Genomic DNA, 21,729 nt, shown 5'->3' with positions numbered 1-21,729 from the left:
ATCTATGTCTGTGGGTGTTCATTAGCAGGGAATCAGTGGTGCGTTGTATCCGTGGACCAGCTCTGAGATCAGCCTACACTTCCAGTGAACTGACCTGAGGTCATCCGGTCCACCCACGCTGTGTGTGTGTGCCCGTGAGTGTGTGTGTGCAGATTCACATCATGCAGTGGTGAATACAAGTCATTCAGCCCACACCTCAAACATCCCCACAGGCTGTAAAAATCACACCATTGTTCCGTCTGCCCAGCACAATAAGAACACTTATGAGGTGTTGATTTACACTGCAGGCTCGTAGGGATACTGTACATTACGGCACCTGACCTCTGACCTCCTGTCACCAGTGACAAATCACTTTCCCCTGTTTTAGAGCTGATGCTTTTTACTCAGTGTGACTTTTATTTATTCGCATGGGAAACTTTTCTGTCAGTCTTCTTCCTTCGAGTCTCAGTTCAGAGGTCAGGGCTGGCTACAGAACAGCACGTTAACTGAACACAAAACTACAGGAATTTAGATCCTATAAAGTAAAACAGAACAGACAGAACAGCCAAAAAAAAAAAATAATAATAATAAAAACTCTAGGAAACACAAAACGCCCAGAGACACAAAACCAAAAGTTGACAGAAGAAAACTACAAAGAGATGCAAAAAATAAAAAACACCAGCCCACTAAACGGCCCTCAAGAGACGCAAGCCAAGTATAAAGAATTGCAAGAAAAACTACGGGCATGTAAAACAGCTACAAAGAGGCACAAACAACTACAAAGAGATACGAAAGGACCTCAAAGAGGTGCAGAAAGTAACTATAAAAAAACGCACAACAACGTGAAAGACACAAAACGGCCACAAGAAACATGGAACAGGTGCAAAGTAACTTAAAGAAACATAAAACGACCGGAAAGACGCAAAGAAACACAAAGAGACGCAGCCACCTACTTCATTCATCTCATCGAACTGTGAGACTGAAACCTGGACGACACTGATCATAAGTCCATAGTTACTGTGACTGAGGTAGTGTTACATTCAGCTTTTGTCAGGGTAGCAAATGTTTTAGTTCAGGATCCAGAGCCTGCCTGTTCAGCAGTTAACTTGAGGAGAATTGTTTTCAACAGCAGTGACTATATTCCTGGAGAATATTTGTAATCTGTTCCAATAGTTTCCAGTGAAACGCTCCAGGCTCTTTACAACCTCTGCAAGTTCAGACACACAGTGCGCAGAAGTTTTCTCCACGAGGCGCTGGGCCGGCTGAGGCCTTCAAGCTCAGTACACACAGGAATGTCATTAAAGAGCTTTAATGTTCCTCTTGTGTTGGAGCTTTACCATTATGGAATGTAATGGTGAGAGTGGAACAACAAAGCCTGCCTTTCATCGTGAACGAGACCATCCGAGACGTCTCAGCTTTCTCTGACTGCTCACTGACTTCACAGAAAGGCACACATCCTTACTGCGGGAAATGCACTCACGTCTTACTGAGGCAAAAGTCATTCACACAGTGAAACAGGAGTGAATGGCAGCTGATCCTCTCTAAACAGCCCAGTGGGAAAGTTTACAGGCTGCAGGGCTGAACTGGGACTGAGGCTTCTGCAGACTGTGATGTGACGCAAGGAGGAGGAAATCCAGGGAATTACAGAGGATATGTGAAGGCTGCAGCGCTCGGCGAGCAGAGTCTGCAGATGTCCTAGTCAGCAGGGAGAATTTCTTCACTCAGAGATCCTCGCCTTCCTCTTAAAAGAAGGAACCAGTGTTCCAGATGGACGAGATAAAACCTGCTGCTTCCATGCCTTTGAAGATTCTATGAGTCACAACTGGTTGTGAGTGCAGCCATGTAATGGTCCTAGGGAAAAAATTCTAGATCACATGAAACACTTTGAATGTAGCAACAAATGAAAAGGTGCATATAAAGGTCAATTGTTAGTGTGTGGATGTTGAGGCTTGACTGCAGTCAGGACGAGATTGGCCTAGCTTAGTATGATGACGGTAAACATTGAACCTTACTAAGGCATGCTTATGTCATAGTGTGGTATGTCTGCATCGTTCTGCAACTACACAAAACTTTAGGCAGCTCTGTTGAGTTTCTGTGTGAATTTCAAACCAAACCAAAAGTGGAGCTGGAGCTAATACATGTTGAACAACAGTTTCTTTCACTGAAATCCCTGCAACAGTGAGTAGATGGTTTGTAAGTGGCAGAAGGAGGCAGAGTTTTCTGAGATATGTGGATGAGGAAATGTACTTCAGAGAAGTTGGATTAAGAAGAAGACACTTCATTGTCCTTGAACTACCACGAAGTATAAGAAGGCTGTAGTTGAGATCTGTGTCACTGCGACTTGCTGTTAAATTTCTGATGTGCATGTCAAAATATAAAGTCGATCTGATGCAGAAGCACCTCTGAACCTCACTGGTTAATATTGTACCTTGATAGCGGCCCATGTTAGTTAAACCTGGTTAGCCTCAGGAGACGTCAGGGTTCGGGTTAAAACAGAGGACAACTTCACTCTGTTGGACTACACACTGGAAGTCCGTCAACCATTTTGACTCAAAGACGCTCTGAGTTTGCTGCAACTTACAAACATTACCTGCAGGTTTACAGCATCAACATTTCAACCAGGTGTCAGCACAAAACCATAAAAATCAGCCAATCAACCAACAACCAGAACTAGACAAAATTTCTCATCTGCACTAGCCTACAGGCCAGTCGTACCTCGTCATCAACTGGTTATGCTGATTATACAAAGATCTGCTGGGGCAATCAAATCATTCGGGTGGGCTTTATGTGGTGATGGACAGAAGAGTAACAGCGGTGTAGTCATACACATCACCTGAGCGCTGTGGAGTTGAATTTGGCCGTTTATCAATCAAATGCACGAACTCCAGTTTGGACATGACTAATTCAGATTCTGGAGGACAGAAATGATGCCCACCAGAGGCATTCTGGGATACCTGGCTGTCCCAAGTAATTACCTCCCAATGCGTCCTTGAGCCGTACTTGATCAGATGGTACTTTCAGCTGGAACAGTACTTGGACAGAGACTGATGACTTTTCACAAGTCCACAAGAAAAGACAAGAATGCGTATTGATAAACGCCCAGAGCCCCAAACTAAGTGGCTTTGATTGGTTGATTGGACTATCCAGTTGATGTACAATTTTGTTTTTTGTCGGTTGCAACGCGCCTGAAATGCAAGACTCATATTGTCAATGCGCCAGTCTAGCACTGCACACTCAACCGCCGCAAAATGGTCATCATGACCTTACAAGTTTTATCACCCGATTTTGTTAAAGAACCAAAAAGCTCACATTCGTACACACACACAAGCACAACAGTGGGTATCAATCGTGATGAGAGACAGCAGGAACTATTTGAAACTCAAAAAGGAGGAGGGGAGACGATAATTGCAGAGTCTCCTTTGACACTCAACACCTCCCCTCCCACTCCTGTTGAGTCCATCAACACATACACACACGTGCGTGCACACACACGCACACAGATTTAGATAAGGAGAAACACTTCCAAGTTTTATCTAAGGGAGGAGAGCGAGATTCACGAGAACACATGCTCTACAAAAATCAATGAAATCTTTGTTCTGTAAGTCGAGATGCTACAGTTCATCATTCCTCAAACCGGGGAAAAAAAGAATTTCTGCAATAGATTTTTCTGCAGTGCCAGAATCAGGGGTCTATAAAGAAAGAAAAAGAGTTTATTCCTCTGCTTCTGGAGCAAAAAGTTGCATTGAATGTGCAAATGCATGATCATATTTTATGAACACAAAAAGACATACAATTGTAAAGTAAAATGACATGCTGTTCATCTGCTGCAGTGACAGGAGCTGGGGGAATGACAACGAATGTTGGCCTTCCTCTTGCTCTGTTTTCTGCAGTGACTCTGTACGTGCACTGGATTTCATTTGCTGCAGCCTTCTGTCACGTTTGGGTCATGTCCATATGCTATGAAAACCAGGTGGCATTTGATTGTGTATTTTCTGCATTTTTTTGACACATTGTCATCACAGATGTAGTTTTGCTGCAACTTGTGTCCTTCATGCAATTCTGCAGCAAGTAATAACTTGTTCAACGGTGTAAAATTCAACTGAAGTTAACCAATGAGGAACTGCCACCCCTAAAAACTAAACTCACCTACTTGTGGTTGTTTCAAGCCACCAAGCAGTGAAGCAATAGTTTCCCGTCCGTGTCCTACATACAGTGCTGCTCAAAATTATTTGCACCTTTTCAAATTTTCTACATTTCTGCCTCAGTGACTCAAAACATCAGCTGATTTTCACAGAAGGCAACAAGAGCCGAAATATAAACATAAGTATTATAAGTGTGCATTTGTTTATTCAAGAAAATGAATCATCTGTGAGGTGTGAAAGAACCTTAGTATTCAGTATCTGGTGTGAACCCACTGTGCAGCAGAAAGAGCAACTAAACATTTCCAGTGACTACTGATCAGTCTTCTGCAGCAGCTCGGGGGGGTTGGGGGATTTTAGCCCATTCCTCTGTATAGAACCACTTCAGTTATGAGATGTTGGTAGCTTTCCTCAGACTGTTTCCATCAGGTCCTCTCTCAACATTAAGGCAAACCAACATTCTTTTTTTCCATTATTACTTTATTTAGTCTTTAATAGAAATGGTTTGTGGCGCAAGTAACTCACAAAGCAAATCTCAAACTTTGAATCTTTCTAAATCTTTACTAACTGCTGGTTTCTCTCTGGTTGGAATAAATCCATTCTTTCTGAGCATGTCTGCTCCACATGGGGTAAACATCAGGTAAGGAGTTTCAGAGGGACAGAAACATGGAGGTAGCAAAACCAGTAGTTGTTAAAACAAGTGTTTGAAAGGATGAATCAATTCAGGGTTGGAGGAAATACTACTTCTTGTCCTTCTTCTCCTCCTCTTTTCCTTTTCTTCTCCTCCTTCTTCTCCTTCTTCATCTTTATGCTTCTTCTTCTTCGTCCCTCTCCTTGTCCTTGTCCTCCTCTTCCTCCTCCTGATTTGATGCTCCACAGCAGCAGAAGCACTACAGTTCTGTCTGTAAAGTTCTATGATTCATGTTTTGGTGTAAACACATATATCTGATCAGATCATTTGATTTAGTCTCCATGGAAACAGTTCAGCTCTGATCTCAAACACTGATCATGTTGTTCTTCAAGTGAAAACAGTTCATATCAAGCAGGAAGAATGTGCTCCACTCTCAGATGTTGAGATTCAACCTCGTCTGGATTTATCGACCATCTGCAGATATTTTTGACTCAAACAGATGAAAGGCTAACTATCCACATGATCTAAACTCTTCACTTCAACAGATTAACTGTCGGAAAGATGGAGGCTTGTTCGTCATCGCTCGGCTGTTATCAGCTTTCATCAGCGTCTCTTTCTCAGGCCAATTAAGCCTGTCTGCATACCTGCCCGTCATATCTGTCTGCCCTCCACTAGCTTGTCCTCATCTCACATGTCTGTCTATTGCACTTCCTGCCTCTTTAACCAGGACTCACGTTACCTCCTTTTGGCGTCATGCACTGAACTGAAACCACTGTACATCTATATTTTCATGCCTTCATAGATTTTAAAGAGCTCTGGGGTTTCTCAGACCTCTGCCTGCGACTCATCCAGTACAGGAGGGGAACTCAATTGATGCAGATAAATATTACCTCTGCAAATAAATCCACCATTCAGCAAGCACTTTCATGTAACTGAACTGGTTTCAAGCCTGTAATTTTGAGGGTTTTTTTCTTTTTGTTCTTCTACTGTTCCATTAAAACAATAAAGATAATAGTCAGTGACTTCCTCATTAAACACAACGCTCATTATGTTTTAGTCTATCCCTGAGTCCTTCCACAGACATGCATGCAAAGAGCTGATTTACAGAATTTACAGTGAGTAATTCCAAAATATAAGACAGAGGACATCCAGGATGTCCGTCAGCAAAGATCTGCCAAACCAATCAAATAATTTGGGCGCACTCTATGTGGTGATGGACAGAAGTACGTTTTGAGTTTTCTCTACTTTTCTAGTTTGGACTTTTCTGGTATACCTCCATTAGTTTCATCTTCCTGTTTACCTTTGATAGTTTCTTCTCTGTTTCATCCACCCACCATAACAGAATTCTGGCTTCAGATGTCGTTAGCCATAAACAGCCACACCCATGCTGGGCTTTTCACAAAGCCTGTTTTTACTCCTGCAGCTCTACTCAACCTTACCAAGCCAGGTTGTACGGCTTTATCCTGTCAATACATGAAGAAGGTTATGCCACACGTACTTAAACGTTACTGTTGCCCTCAAATGTTCTTGATAAAAACCTAAACTCCCCACCAGTGATTTAAAACTGAAGACTTGGAGGAAACGCCTTCAAGAAAACTCAAACAAGCTCAGCTGTGATAGCTGTGATTTTAGATAAGATGCAGAGGTTTGTATGATCTCTGGAATGTGTCTGCAGCTTCCTTGCTGAAGGCCTATAAACTGCAAACTGTATAAACGTTTTAAATCTCTACAAGATTTAAAAAAAGTCAAACGTCTCCTGATTTCTTCCAGTCTACCAACATTTAAGCAGGAACTTTTATTCACTGCAACTGAGTTTTCCCACAAAGTGTTCCCAAATGTTTTTCTTCTTGACTCAGAGTCCAGCAGGTGTCTGACATCTGGGTTTATCCTCTGAGCTCCTCGTTGACTGATGTTTGTGTTGGAATGTGGGCAGAGCGAGGATTAGCTGTGTAATCCTGCTCCAGAGTGGCGCTGATCCTCGGCCTCGTCCCTCACACCTCTGGACACTGAGCTGTCCAGACGTACAGGACGTGTGTGTTGCGTTTGCTCATTGCTGTGTCCACTTAGATCATTGGATCATCTCCTTCAGGTTATCACAGGACTAAAAGAAAGAAAAACATCTGGGAAACATTGGAGAGAAGAAATAAACAGACAGATAACCGTGCTGACAGATGCCAAGTCAACAAAAACAGTCTCAAGTGCAAAACTAAAACAACCACACCGATTTATCTGCTCTAGTTAAGTCAAATAAACTACCTAACTACCAGACGGGAGTTGGGTCTATTTGCATTGCATTGCTCTTTGGGCATGATGGTATCTCTTGGTCACCATTTTGTCTTACACCTGAATGAAAAGTTCAAAGGTTTTTCAATATGATAGAAATCAGACAGAATTTAAAGTGGGTTATAGTATAGACATGTCACAGTCACATGTCAGCTCAAAGTAAAATCCTCCACATATTATCTAACAAGACAACGTCAGATTGAATGATGTAAATAAGACAGTTGTTCTCTATGATGAATTAAATAACAAGCCGGTCCTGCCATGTTCATGATCCTTATACCTCTGCTATGTCCAACAGTGTCTGGAGTTCGACGAGGGTTTGGTGACGGGGGACATGTGCGAGGATCTGTGTGTGCTCGGCCTGGTTGAGTACAAACGCTGCCTGTACTACGAAAACGGCAAGAAGGTGATCGAGGCGCACTGGAGAGGAAAGCCCATCATCCTCAAGTCCAAACTGGAGAATTTCTCCTCTTACGAGCCACTGGGAATACTGGACTACCAGGTGATGTCTCTGCTTCATGTCCTGTCCGTTTGGGATGATCAGCTGAATCTAAAATAACTGGTCTCATTTCATTGGCAGGACACAGCAGAGGAGCTCTCCCCTCTGGACGTAGTTTATTATGCCACACTGGAAGTAAGTTCTATTAGTCTGGTGCAATCACAACTTTTGTCTTGCAAAATTGCGAAGTTCCTTTTTTCCTCTGACCTCAGGTACGGAACTCCTTGGGTCTGTCTGAGGAAGGCAAGGAAGTAGCATACAACAGCTCAATGGACGGATTCTGGGGGAAGAAGCTACAAAACAGAGACAAGAGTTACTCCAGAGCAGAGCTGGCCTCTCTCTGGTCCTTGCTGCAGCAGGAGGAGTACACCTTTCTCAGGTACGCCTGGAAAAACCCAGAAACCCTGGAATAACCTTAAAATAACCCTTAAATACCCTGAAATATCCTGAAATACCATAACATACTGTGAAATATTCTTAAATACCTCTAATTATCCTGAAATTCCCTGAAATATTCCAAACTCCTTAAATACCCCGTAATGTCCTTTAAAAAAATCCTGAAATATTTTATCTGAAATACTCTGAAATACCATGAAATATACAGAAATACCCTCAAATGCCCTCACATACTGTATTCTCTGATACCCTACAATATCCTCACATATCTGCTCAATTGCGAGTGAAGTGAGGACAGAAGACTTTAGGTGTTGTTGGACAGTCGCCAGCCTCTGTGTTTGAGTGACTCTGACAAATGCTATCAACTCAATGGGTTTTAATTAATGTAACGTCTACAGGTCATTCCCCAGGATGCTGCTGTATTCATTCCACATTACGTTTCTTTAATTGTCTCTATCAAAATAGTATAGTCCTGAGACCAAATGTCAAACAATGCCAGACATTGTATAAAGTAACAAGAAAACTTTGCGTGCGTGCGCATAAAATTGACATACTGCTTCACCTCATGGTGGGTGTCAACAAGATCCGCAGAAGTCATCCAGTTTTATGGCGGTTTAAATCATTAAGCCATTAGAGTTGACTGCGCACTGAAGTGTGACATAATGATATCATTCCAGAGTTGTAAATGTCACAAAGATTGTGTGCAGAGCAGGAGAACAGAAAGTCTGAGGGCACAGGCACCAACAGGCTGGAAACCAAAACTCCAGCACGTCCTGAAATAAATGCGGGCAGGCGAGGTGATGTGAGTGGCCACTTATCTGGAGGCCTGCAGTGACAAATAAAGAACTCTGTGTTGGTGTGGTAGATGTGAGGTTAATCTGCAAGATTAGCACTCATTTGTCAGCCACAGAACCTGATGCTTCTCACATCGATGCTCCCTGGTTGTTTCTCAACTCGTTGTTTATGGCGAAACTTTAGCCTTTTTATGTCCATCCAGGTGAAACGATTCCTTTCATGTCTTTGTCTCTGTCCTCTGTTCTTCAGAGTCCTGCAGGACCTCAGCACCCACGTGGCCCAGGTGTTGGGCTCCTGCGGTCATTTCTACGCCGTGGAGTTCCTGTCGGCCGGACACGCCTGGGACCAGAACATCTTCTCCTTGGATGAGGTGGCCGTCTCTGGGCTGCATGATCCAGGCGGTGCTAGGGGGCGGTGGAGCGCCAGGGAGATGGTGCACCGCATCGCCCTGAGCTTCTTAGACATGGTGTGGCACTTCGACAACGACTTCACCCACAAACTGCACCTCTGCGACATCAAACCGGAGAACTTCGCCATCAGGAAGGACCTGACGGTGAGTTTTCATCTGACTTTGAAAGCACTCGGCCACCTCCTCCTCCTCCTCCTCCCCCTCCTCTGCCTCCTCTTAATCCTTTGAACTCACAGAAAGCAGCGAGGAGCCCTGAATGGCCTTAATGCTGTCTAAGAATATAATGAACAGGATCAAAGCGAAGCAGCCAGCCAGGAGGAAAGAGATAAAAGAGACATGTTTTTGAAAAGCTATTAGAACACAGATGGAAGTCAGACGGTGTTGTTTTTTTCTTTGACTCACCCCAAACTTAAACCGGAGCCTAACTTACACCTCATTCTAACCGAACCATACAAATTTTTATCTTTCTTTGAAGCAAACCTTTTAAAACTCACGTCTGTATTGAATCATTTCACATAAAAGGAGAAGGCTGATCTAGAGAAGCGTGACATATTAGAATCTAGCTCTTTAAGCCAGATCATCTGAACCAGAGCATCCATGTTTTTATGGGCTAGATACTCAGACAGAATCAATAAAGTTTCCGAAATGTCTTTAGAGTAGGGTCAACTTCACTGCTGTGCCATGACGCTTTAAGCAGGAAGTTGACTAGTCCCCGACCACGTGACAATAACCACACTCATGCCTCTGAGAAGACAGGTGAGGAGCCCAGTGGGTCATTGCAGCAAACTAGCAGCGGTTCATCAAGTGCGTGAAAATATTTCACTAAGCATGAAGCCCATATTACTATGACATGCAGAATATGTGAAAAGGCATCCGCCAGTGCTAGCAGAGGAACAGTCCAAATCCTCTGGACAGCAGTCAGTTAACAACTTCACCAAACGTCATGCGGTATCAGTGATAATGAGGCAGTAAATCAAGAATAAGCCGCTAAATTTCATTGTCTGAAGTCATTAGACCTTTAGCTTCTGTACACAGAAAAGACTTGGGAGATGTACCGCTTTTTTTTTATCCTGGCTACATTATATTATTTTACAACATGCAATTAAATGCTACTGACCATGCCGATTTATATAGGCTGTGCATATCTGCAGGGCACAGTATTAATTCAATTCAATTCAGTTTTATTTATATAACAATACAAATCGTCTCAAGACGCTTTACAAAACCCAGCCTGAAACCTCCAGAGCAAGCCTGAAGGCGACGGTGGCAAACCTTGAGCAGAACCCAGCTCATATGGAAGGACCCATCTGCCTATAGCCAGCCGCGGAGAGACAGAAAAGAGAGAGCAGAAACCTGACATTAATAAGCTCATATGTTTTTTTGTTTTGTTTTTGTTTTTTTGTTGCCGAGCCGCATATTACAAGTGTCAGACTGAAGGTATGGTGTTGATGTGGTCTGCAGCTAACAGTAGCCCTTGTTCAAGCCTCCAGTTACCTTGCAGAATAACATCCATAGCTTCTTTTGTTTAAAACGCTACAATATGTATCCAGATCAAGATTATAGATTTCACTGTTGCAAAGCGTTACTGAAGTCAGTCTGTTTTTGTGTGTGACTAGTCGATGTTGACTCACTTTCAACACATATTTGTGGACTTAAAAAAATCCTTAGTTGTTCGACCCCTACTAAAGATTTTATTTTATTTTTTTTAACAGTTTCAAAAATTGTTTTAATTCCTCACAACATGCTTTTTCAGATTTAGATTCTCCATGTTTGATGCTCTTGTGAGAAACACAAAGTCAGGGAACAAAGAACAGAGGATGACAAAAGAATACTCCTGTACTCCTGTTTCACCTCAAAGTTAATCTCATCACACTCGGCTTTCTCAAACTGGCACATTTGTCTTTTACTATCATCTGTTGCTGTTTGACGTTTCTTTTATTTTAGCTGTTAAATAATCAGTCTGCCAAAGAAAACTTTCCTTCAGCAACAAATCAGAGTTTGTGAGAAAGTAAAGTGGAGGTTGTCGGCAGCGTTATCAGATGGTTTACAGCAGACTGTCATTAATTCAATGCCACGTCAGGCCTCCAGCCAACAATCACGGCTCAGTCCAAACTATTTAATCAGCTTAGTCATTACCAGAGACCAGGGAAACTGAAATAGGTGTTTGTAGCTCTAACAAATGTCATGTAAACCAGAGGATTGTTACTGTTCTCACAGTATTAACAGGGATTAGAGATGTTCCTGTCAATGTGCTGACATCAATACATTTAACAGCTCTCTGTTTATAATGCCAGAGCTGTAAAAACATGGCAAATAAAAGGCCAAAATGTTCCCAAGAAACCAGAACAAGGTTTGTCTGCAGCTTCTACTTCTTTCACAAAACATATCGGAACAAAATCCATGAAGCTGCTACCAGATCGATTTTTTTCTCTATTAACACTGACATGTTCACTACTAGCCTGGCTTATCGGGATCAGGGTCTGGTGACATCTGGGAAACAGATTTTATTATGGGCTGTGTTTAAACTGATACAGAGAAAAAAACGCCTCTGCATCAACTGGACGGTCCTCCAACCAATCAGAGCCATTTACATGTAAACTAATTAACTCCATGACTCTCAGATGACGTGTATGTTTACATCTCTGTTACTCTTCTGTCCATCACCACAACACTGTGATTGGCCCGGCAGATCTTTGCTGGAGCATAATCACCAGATAGACTGTGGCTCAGTAGGTAGAGCGGGTTGTCCACGAACCAGAGGGTTAGCGGTTCAATCCCCGGAATGTGCCACATGCCGAAGTGTCCTTGAGCAAGACACTGAACCCCCAGTTGCTCCCAGTGCGTGGCGCTGGTGTGTGAATGTGTGTGTGCTTGTGTGAGCGAATGGGTTGATGTGTCTATGATTGTAAAGCGCTTTGAGAACCAATAGGTAGAAAAGCGCTATATAAAAGCAAGGCCATTTACCATTACTCCAGACCAACTTTACTAGCACAAAAATGTTGTAGTTGGCGAAACTTCACGGGAGGAATGTGACGAGGTTCCTTGGACTCAAGAAACACTCATTCAGTACATGATAGAGTAAAGACACCACCCACAGATGTTCCTATTAAAACCTAAACTCTACACCAGTCAACTAACTATTAAATAGTTGCTAGTAGCCTAAAGTATATAAAGTTTACACATCGTCCACCTGTTACTGAGGGGACACCTAATTGGCCATGGCTGGTTATCACAGTTGGTTAGACTGTAACCAGTTTTGCGAGCTCCCAAGAAACTTTTGCGAGATCATGCAAAAGCGTCTGATTTACTTCCAGCTCAGCTGGACACCAAGGACATGTCAACAATGGAGTTTCACTGAGTTTTATTTTGAGATTGGTCTGAAATACAAATACATAAAATCAGTGCTTTTCAAAAGGCACTGTTTCCATATAAGTGTAAGACATCTGAAGAGAATACCAACGCACTCGACGTAAAGTGTACTCTGACCAGACGGACTTAACTGAGGTCTGACCACAGGAACTGCTGCAAGTCCTCCTCCTAGGTTCAACTTGGCCAAATGACCGACCAGTAAATAAATGAACTTTCTCGTGAGTTTTCATTTTTTTGTCCCTCCCGGGCCTCTCTAAGTTTTACATATACAGAAGAATTATTTTTATTTAGTTCGTTTTGAACATAACATATCCGGTAAAAGTTAATCAACACAAGTAGAGATTTCTGTTTCAAAATGGAGTAATTCCAATGGTTTTCATTTTCCTTTTGGTAATGGTAAGAGTAGCTTCTATTTATTTTTATATTAAAGTCAGGCAGAATACTATTTATTCTGTTTTGTTTTTTTATCTCGACTTTGAGTTTAAATTAATAATTGCTGAATTATTATTTACAATAAAGTACGTATGTACTTACAATAATAACAATAGTGTTCTGAGAAGAATGTCTTTGTATTGACATTGGACATTAAAATAATTTAATTTCATAATCAGTTTTATAAGAAGAGTCTTTGACATGTATAGGTTAAGGGTAGTCATGGTCATGGACAAAGAAGTCCAAGGGGTACACACGAAAAAACAAAAAGGTTGGGAACTGACATGGGGTCAGTCCCAATCAGTTTTAAAGGAAACATTCGTTGAGGCAAAGCCAGACTTACTTCTTGAAGAATCAGAGTCTACTAACACTCCATCTGGATTTCATTAGAAAAAACAGGTCCTCTGCACACAGATTGTCCTCCCAACAATTCTGTGGGTGTTACACCCCTGGATATGGGGAAAAATAATACTGCAAGTTATCTTTCCTCATCAGTAGCTTTACTGAGGGAAAATAGACGCTTACTAACACTTACATATTTAACCTCTTAACATTACTGGTTCTAAACACTGGTTATGCTTTATGAATTTCTGCCCTTTGTGTTAACTTTTAACCATAAAGTACCCAAAAGTTACTGGTGATTTTAACCTGCTCTTTGCCTAAATGAACATTAATTAATTAATTTAATTTGCCATCTAAAAACTGATTTGAGTTTATCTCATGGTCTGGCTTCCAGGCTAGTTCATTACTAGTTTATTTAGATTCTGTCTGAATACACACTACAAACACTGGTGAATGTGGATCAATCCGCATCTGAAAGTAGTCCCAGATAAATCCACTACGTCCTCCTGGTGTCTCAGGAATTAACAAATTATTTGTGACATATTTTTTTGAGATTTGCGTCTTCAGTGGGAAGCAGCACATTTTCTGCCTGTTAGAGTGTTAAACAGCACAGCAGAGAGACATCCAAGTGGAAAAGACAGACGGAGACATGAGAAGATACAGCTGGAAAATCCTGACCTCAGGCTGAGCATTCAAGCTACGGACTTCACTTCTCTTCTCTTCACTTCAGCAGAGCAGCCTTTAAAACCACACAACAAATAATAAAACTATATTAACTGGATTCTTTGGCATTCTGATCCCCTAAAATCCTAAAAGACACCTCAACGTTTTTCACTTAATTTTTACAACTTAATTTGTACAACTACAGTTTTTGTAATATCTATCTATCTATCTATATATATATATATATATATATATATATATATATATATATATATATATACACATATATATATATACAGAGAGAGAGAGAGAGAGATTGTAACATTTGGGATTTAAGACTAGTAAAAACATGTAAAACAAAAATATTAAGTATATATATTATGTACTTTTGTCTTAAATATTTAAATATTTTTTTAAACTTAAATATTAACTGTTCATTTACTGTATAAACAGGTAACATTCTTTTTATAATATTATTTACAATAAACCTCAGAATAAACCATGAATTCCAAATTGATCATTTAAATCGTAACTAATTTATAAACTGTAAATGGTATAAACAGAATATATCAAATGACCTTCTGTGAATGTGCAAAAATGCATATATTTTGCATAAACTTTAATTATACTTAAAACCTGAGGAGATTAATAAACCTGAACACAGTTCCCGTCTGTGTCTGTGGTGCAGGTGGTGGCCATCGACGTGGACATGGCATTCTTTGAGCCGAAGATGAGGGACATCCTGGACCAGAACTGCAGCAGCGACGACGACTGTAACTTCTTCGACTGTTCGTCCAGGTGTAACCTGAGCAAACGCAGGTGCAGCCCCCGCCGCAGGAACAGCAACCTGCAGGTGAGACTGGGCCTGATGGGGCAGCTCACAAATCTCACTTCACACTTTCACTCCACTAAAGTTATAACTGGCATCTAAAAAAAGTATTGTCATCACATTTAGACTTCTGCTGCTGTTTAATTCTTTATTTATGTTATTCTTGCTTTTCATTTCATTTTAAAGCACTGACATTTAAAGGTACTTAAGAAAAACACTTGAATGTAAACGTTTCCATTGTGTGTTATTTATTTGCAGCAGTGTAAAAAGTAAATGTTGCATTTTAAGTGTTCAGTTAAAGTGATTCATTTAGAGTGTTTAACATTTAATTTGGTTGATTAAGTAAATGAAAAATCAAAGCTGGTTCAGGCTGCTATAAATAAATAAGTGTTTTCTTTTCGTTCATTTTTATTGTCCATAATAATCTGCTTTTCTGGAGGTTTTTTTCTCCCGTTGCCCTGACTGAAAATCTAAACCTCTGAGGCCTGGTATATCCTCCTCACTCCTCAGTAAGGCGGCTGAAAAATCACAGGGGTGATCAATCTTTCACAGCATTTAATTGCATGCGTGAAAAAAAGAAAAAAAAAAAAAACTCTGTGGAATGATAATTACCACTCAAAAGAGAGGAGTATGAACCTGTACCAGTTTAAAATGAAAAGATGTTTACTTAGAAACCACTGTAGGGGGCTTAATGTTCCAGAGTGGATTAAAGAGACATTTTAGTTTTATTGTGTTTTGTTAGATTTCATAAAATAGAAGGTAATTTATCACTCTTTTGTTATGTTTAATATGATTTGGTTTTAATGGATCAATAAAACCCTGTAAAAAATGATCATTTAAAGAATAAATGCTTCAGTTTATTGGTGAAAAAATACAAACAAATATAAATAATCAAAATTATTCTGGGTTCATTCACATAAAAAAAAACAAAAAAATGTTCATTAATCTTGTAATTAGTTTGGAGTTTTTACTTTGGCATTATTTTTAATTTTGCAACTTGCATGTCTGCAAATTGAGACAATACTTATTTTTTAGTCTTTAATTATAAGTAATAATAGTTTCATCACAAATTAAGCCATTTTAACTATTTAACTTAAAAAACACAAAGTTATTAGTATTACATTTTTGCATTAATCATATCAATACCTTCTTTGATACGAAATTATTAAAAACCTAGTTCTTAACACTAGAACTAAAAAAACTAATAACATAATTATTATTATATTTTATTATAATTATTATAAGAATTATATTATTATTATTATTATTATTATTAGTAGTAGTAGTAGTAGTAGTATTTAAAAATAACAACAATATTACTGACAACAAGAACTCTAATAGTTATAGTTATAATAATAATAATAATAATAATAATAATAATAATAACAATAATAATAATAATAATAATTGGAATCTTCAGATGAGACTCTGTCCTGCCGATCTTAAGCGCGGCCTCCGACACAAAACGCCGTGCATCCCTGTCACCACTGCCGTCACCATGACAACAGACTCTCATCACCCTGCCAGCTCTTGTATCGCATGTCGTATGATACAAGATCCGTGCATTCATCAGAGCAGAATGAATGAATATGAGACGGACGGAAGCTGTTCTCCCGAGGTGATGCACAAACATAGCAGCGAAAGATTCAGAATTCAGAATAGGAAAACTGGTGAAACAGACGACGAAGATGAAGGCGACAAAAAGGGATTTAAAATAATGATGAGAAGTGAAGAAAACAACAGAAAACAAAATCCACAGCAAACAAACATAAGATGGGGAAAGGCGAAAATGTAGACTAGATTTATAGATATATAATAGGAGAGGAAGTGGAAAAGAAGAGAGAAGAAAAGACAAAAGCTTGAAAATAACACAAAGCACAACATACGAGTTAAAAATGCAAAAAGAAAAGATGTGACGAACAGAAACAGAAGAAGGTGGAAAATGCAAAATCACAAAGGAAGTGAAGAACAAAGACGGAGAGAATAAAAGAGGAAAGGAAAACGAAGATGAGTGAAGGCCGGACACCGCCACGGAGCAGGCCGGGGCTGATGACATGTGGAGGACATGCTGCTCTCCTATTGGTTGATCTGAGGCTCCACAGGTGTCTCCTGGGGACGACCTGTGATGACCCCCAGCCTGTCAGTCATCTCCTTAGAGAAAGAAGTCATTGTCTTTCTTAACTCGGTGTGTTTTTCGTTTGGTGATGAAAAGCGAGGCGTCATCTGCATAATGACGGAGCGATCAGATCACCTTCAGACTCAGCTACCCCATCTTCTTCTGATTTTTTAACTAACTCACACTTCCCTGATCTTCCTTGCTCATCTTTTTGTCCTCCAAACAGCTCTCTTCTTTTCTGTCCTCTCCACTTCGTTTTAACTACACTCTTCATCCTATTTCCCGGTGAAGTTTTTTTGCGTTTCCTAACCCATTAAACTGAGTTGAGACTCTAATTTGTGATCTGACCTTGACCCCTCTTCTATTTCACATCTTAAATCACTTCATCCTCTTCCTTTCTCTCTTTTTTTTCTACATTTACACCTGTCATTTTATTTACAACGTCTTCTTTCCTTCTTCTTCTTCTGTCTGTACCCGGCTGGCCTTAGGCAGATGGGTCCCTCCATATGAGCTGGGTTCTGCTCAAGGTTTCTTCCTGTTAAAAGGGAGTTTTTCCTTGCCACCGTCGCCTTCAGGCTTGCTCTGGGGGCTTCAGACCGGGTTTTTGTAAAGCGTCTTGAGACGATTTGTATTGGTATTGACGCTATATAAATAAAATTGAATTCTTCTCTGCAGGTGATCTGCGAGAAGATCTTCAGGCCATGGTTTTCTCCCACACTGCTCGGGGCCAAAGCAGGTCTTCCTCTGCAGGTTAGATTTAATTGCTTTTTTTAACGTAGACGACAGACGACAAACTAAGGTATTGTATATATAAAGAGCTTATTTTCAAACTGCAAAAAGGTTTGCCACAAACTACAAAAATCTGTTTTCTCTGACTTTGTTTAAACATTTCCAGTGAAACAGATGGACCCATTTCATGTGGCCTTTGTTAGACTTGTTTACTTGAATTTCACGCCAAGCACGTTTTAGTTCTACACTCCAAAAATCATAAAGTTGTCACCAAATTAGAATCTCTGGAAAAGATTTACAAGAAATCTTTTACCGAACAAAAAAGTCAATGAAATCCAAGAACTGACTCCTTTTCCAGGTAAAAATGTGGAACAGATGTAGAAAGATATAATATGGCTCAGAGCGGGGATTAAGAAACTATCATTTCGATTGATCAGCTTTACTCTTTCAGGTGGAGCTGCAGCGAGCGGTGCAGGAGTGCTCAGAAACAGATGGCGGCGTGGAGGAGAGAGGGGAGGACGGACCAGGAGGCGGGGACGTCCATCAGCGTCTCCTCAGCATCATAAACCGACTCCTCCAGGAGGGAGGGTCTTCAGCTGAAGGAGGAGGGGCCTCTGAGGGAAAAGGGCACACCCACACTGCACTGAACTTCTGAGGAGGCGAAGGGAAAGTCTCTCCAGAGGACTGAAAGATGGATCCCTGCTGAGGTCATGAACGTGTACAGAAAACGTGTTCCCAGATCATTTCTGGCTCTACACCAGTGAACCCCTTTGAATTTTGCCACAGTGAAAACGTTCAGACGAGGACTGAAGACAGAGAGCTGAATGACGCCTCAGTTGTTTTCACATTCACTGCACATGGATCCTCTGGGGCTGCGTTCACACTACAAGCCACAGAACTGACAAAAAAGCCAAGCATGAGTCGGGGTCAAAGTGTGTCTGAGCATCCGTTGAAAATGAGTCGTAGCTTCTTACTCTTTTGTGCGTGAACGCAGCATCAGATTTATTCTTCACTCAACCAGTTAGTCTCAGTGAGATTTAGAAAAAAGTTATTTTTCTCATTTGAAGGGAAGAAAACACACGTAGATAAAAGTGAGAGACACACACACACACACAACACACACAGAAAACTACTTTGTAGTTAACTAACTGTCTAATGACTTCAGCTTGACACTGTACTGGAGGTGCTCTTGTGCTTCCACCTACTATTTGCCACTTTATTCTATTTTGACTTTTTGAAGGCAGATAGTTGATACAGACTAACGAAAGCTGCAATCCTTGAATGATTTCACTGAATATAAACTTCCATAAACCTGAATTTATGCTTTATAACACAAACAATAGACTTGGGAAACACACTAACGTCCGTGATAGTTTGATGAGATGATAAGAGCCAGTCCTGCGTTGGCACAGTGAGTACACATTTAACAACCAGAAATTCACCTGAAAAAGCAGAAACCAGTTACCTGTACAACACTGAGACACAGCCACAACATTTTAAAGCTCATTTATTTTCACTGCGGACCATCCCTTGTACCACAGACATAGATTTCCCGAACTTTAGATCTTCTTTTGCTTCTGTGTTCACCTCTGCAGTCATCACCTTAACTCCGACATGCAGCAATGAAACATTTTCTGTAAATAGAGTAAATGTAGGAGATCTTTCATAATAAAATCTCTAATGAATGCATTCTGCTTCCCTGATTCATCCAGTAAATTCAGAGGACGCTGCTTGTTTAACAAGCAGAGGGCCGACAGTGTGCAGCACATAGGTCTTCCTCCTGTGGTACAGAAGTGAAGCTAAAATACGGTGGAAATGGGTGCTGCCACGTTGAAACCTGAGTGTGCAGAAGTGAGCAGGGAGTGGAGGCCATGTTATCGAGGTCCGACCAGCTGCCCCACCTTGGAGGCCAGAGCAACTTCCCAGCCTACGTTTTTTTTTCTAGAGTTTCTCCGTTGAGAGCTGATTATGCTACGGCAAAGATTTGTTGGGTCAATCAAATGGTTTTGGCAGAGGTGATGGCCAGAAGAGTAACAGTGAAGCACCGTAGAAAGCAATCAATTTACAACAAAAAAGGCTGCCATCTGAGATGTCTGAATTCCTCTCTCATGTCTGTAGTAAAATAACTTTAAAGGATGAACAATTACCAGTAATTAAGGAACTTTTCAAGAATGACTAAACCACTTAATGTCTCATACTTTGTTGCTCTGATTGGTCTTTGTATTAGCTTTGTTCTGCTTTATAGCACAACTTGTTTAGTGATTTAAAACGGACGATAAATCATCAGAAACTGAGGCCTGCAGCTGTCAATCATGACGGCTTATAGCATCAAAAAACTCATCAATAACAAACTGAATAAAAAAATGATTGAACAGACATCAACGCAATAAGATGAACTTAGAAAATGCATTGAAGACATATTTCAAGTCTGCTTCCATGGAGACAAGGTGTGTTCCAGCTCTGTACAGTCCATGGTCCATCTGGCAGTGTCTGCAGACCCATGATCATGCAGCAAAGGATCACGATAAGTAAACCGGACAAACTCAATGCTCTACACAACAGGTGTGTGGAAAAATGTTCAGTTGGAGACGAGTGAACATGTGTTTGGACTCCAGCCACACGCAGTCTGGTTATTTCTCACAGTGTCTGTCAGGGATGTGGTTCCACGTCTCCTCCGGCTGCCTATCAGAACAGCAGCTGGTTATTCTATTTCTTCAGCGAGTGACCGAGCAGCCTCAAACTAAACACGACATTAGAGAGTTTAAACAAATCAGACACTCCTCATCTGTTCACTTGCTTAGTCAAGGTGTCCGCTGACGAGTCTTTTTGCTGAGGAGAACATCTAGAGCGGGGTGCCCACACTCTTTTGGCTTGTGAACTGCTTTTACAATGACCAAGACAAAATGACCTACCAACATTAAAACATGTATATATAAGTTTTATTTTATTTGAATGGCACGCAATGTATCCAGACAACCTTTGCGACCTCTCGGTTGATTGCAATTGATGTATTGGGCACCCCTGGTCTAGATTATCTCAGCCACACACACACACTTCCAAACAATGATGCTGAAAACCCAACAGGATTCCATTAATATGTTATTTTTTTTCCCCCACACAGCGACATGCCTCTTTACTTCCTCCTCCACACGCCAACCTCTGAGCAGATCAAGTTTCAGTGTTTCTGCAGAAATGCGAAAGAAAACTGAGAAGCAGCAGCAGGAGAGTGAAGGAAGACACACCATGTCAGATTTACGGGTTAAGAATTCAAAATATAATCTCACAACAGATTTAAATATGAAGTAATGCAAGAGATTCTAGCTGCAAAAGTTTCCATAAAAATTACACTTATGTATAACTAATTGTACAAAAGCAAATTCATTTTTAAGGAAACTTCAGTGTTAGTTTTCCATCAGCATGACCTATAATATCCACTTGTTTAAAGTGGACATTATAGTTTCTGTTTGGTCCAGTTGAAGAAAGATGTTGGTCTAGTTTAATGCAGTCTGAAAGGTCACAAAGAGTAACCTCTAAGCAACTAAAGGCCTCTCTCACATTGGCTAATCTTAATGTTCATGAATCCACCATCAGGAGAACACTGAACAACCACGGCGTGCCCGTCTGCAGTTTGCTAAATGTCATGTGGACAAGCCAGAAGACTCTTGAGGAAATGTTTATTGGACAGATGAGACCAAAGTAGAATTCACTGATTTAACAACACTGCGTTCCAGCATCAGAACCTCATCCCTCCATGACACATGGGGTTGGTAATGTCCTTGCTTGGTAATGTCCTTGTAATGTCATGTTGCATCTGGGCCAGGACGGCTTGTCATCATTGATGGACCAATGAATTCTGAATTATGCCAGAGAATTCTAAAAGAAAATGTCAGGACATCTGTCCATGAGCAGAACCTGAAGACAAAAAGGGTCATGTGGCAGAACGAAGAACCCAAGAACCCAAGTTGTTTTACAAAAGAATGATTAAAGAAGAACATGTTTTGGAACAGCCAAGTCAAAGTCCTGACCTTAATCCAATACAAATCTCAGAACTGAACTGGTTCTGTGCTGATGAATGAGATAAAATTCCTCCAAGATGCTGTAGATGACTGATCAGCAGT

At 40.8% G+C, this 21,729-nt stretch overlaps 1 protein-coding gene across 1 annotated transcript in view; it reads left to right on the top strand.

Moving 5' to 3' along the window:
• dipk1c (divergent protein kinase domain 1C) overlaps window positions 1-19,388 on the top strand; it is a 44,885-nt gene extending 25,497 nt beyond the window's left edge. Inside the window, exons 4-10 of the mRNA XM_084566503.1 lie at window positions 7,331-7,534; window positions 7,613-7,666; window positions 7,744-7,910; window positions 8,972-9,275; window positions 14,626-14,790; window positions 17,558-17,632; window positions 18,063-19,388. Coding sequence (XP_084422629.1) covers window positions 7,331-7,534; window positions 7,613-7,666; window positions 7,744-7,910; window positions 8,972-9,275; window positions 14,626-14,790; window positions 17,558-17,632; window positions 18,063-18,266 — 1,173 coding nt within the window. The 3' untranslated portion in view covers window positions 18,267-19,388. The remainder of the gene's footprint in view (window positions 1-7,330; window positions 7,535-7,612; window positions 7,667-7,743; window positions 7,911-8,971; window positions 9,276-14,625; window positions 14,791-17,557; window positions 17,633-18,062) is intronic.
• Window positions 19,389-21,729: the final 2,341 nt, after the last annotated feature.

Source organism: Chelon labrosus, assembly GCF_963514085.1.
Source record: "Chelon labrosus genome assembly, chromosome: 18".
Classification (NCBI taxonomy): Eukaryota; Metazoa; Chordata; class Actinopteri; order Mugiliformes; family Mugilidae; genus Chelon; species Chelon labrosus.
This window is presented reverse-complemented; position numbering and strand designations above follow the sequence as displayed.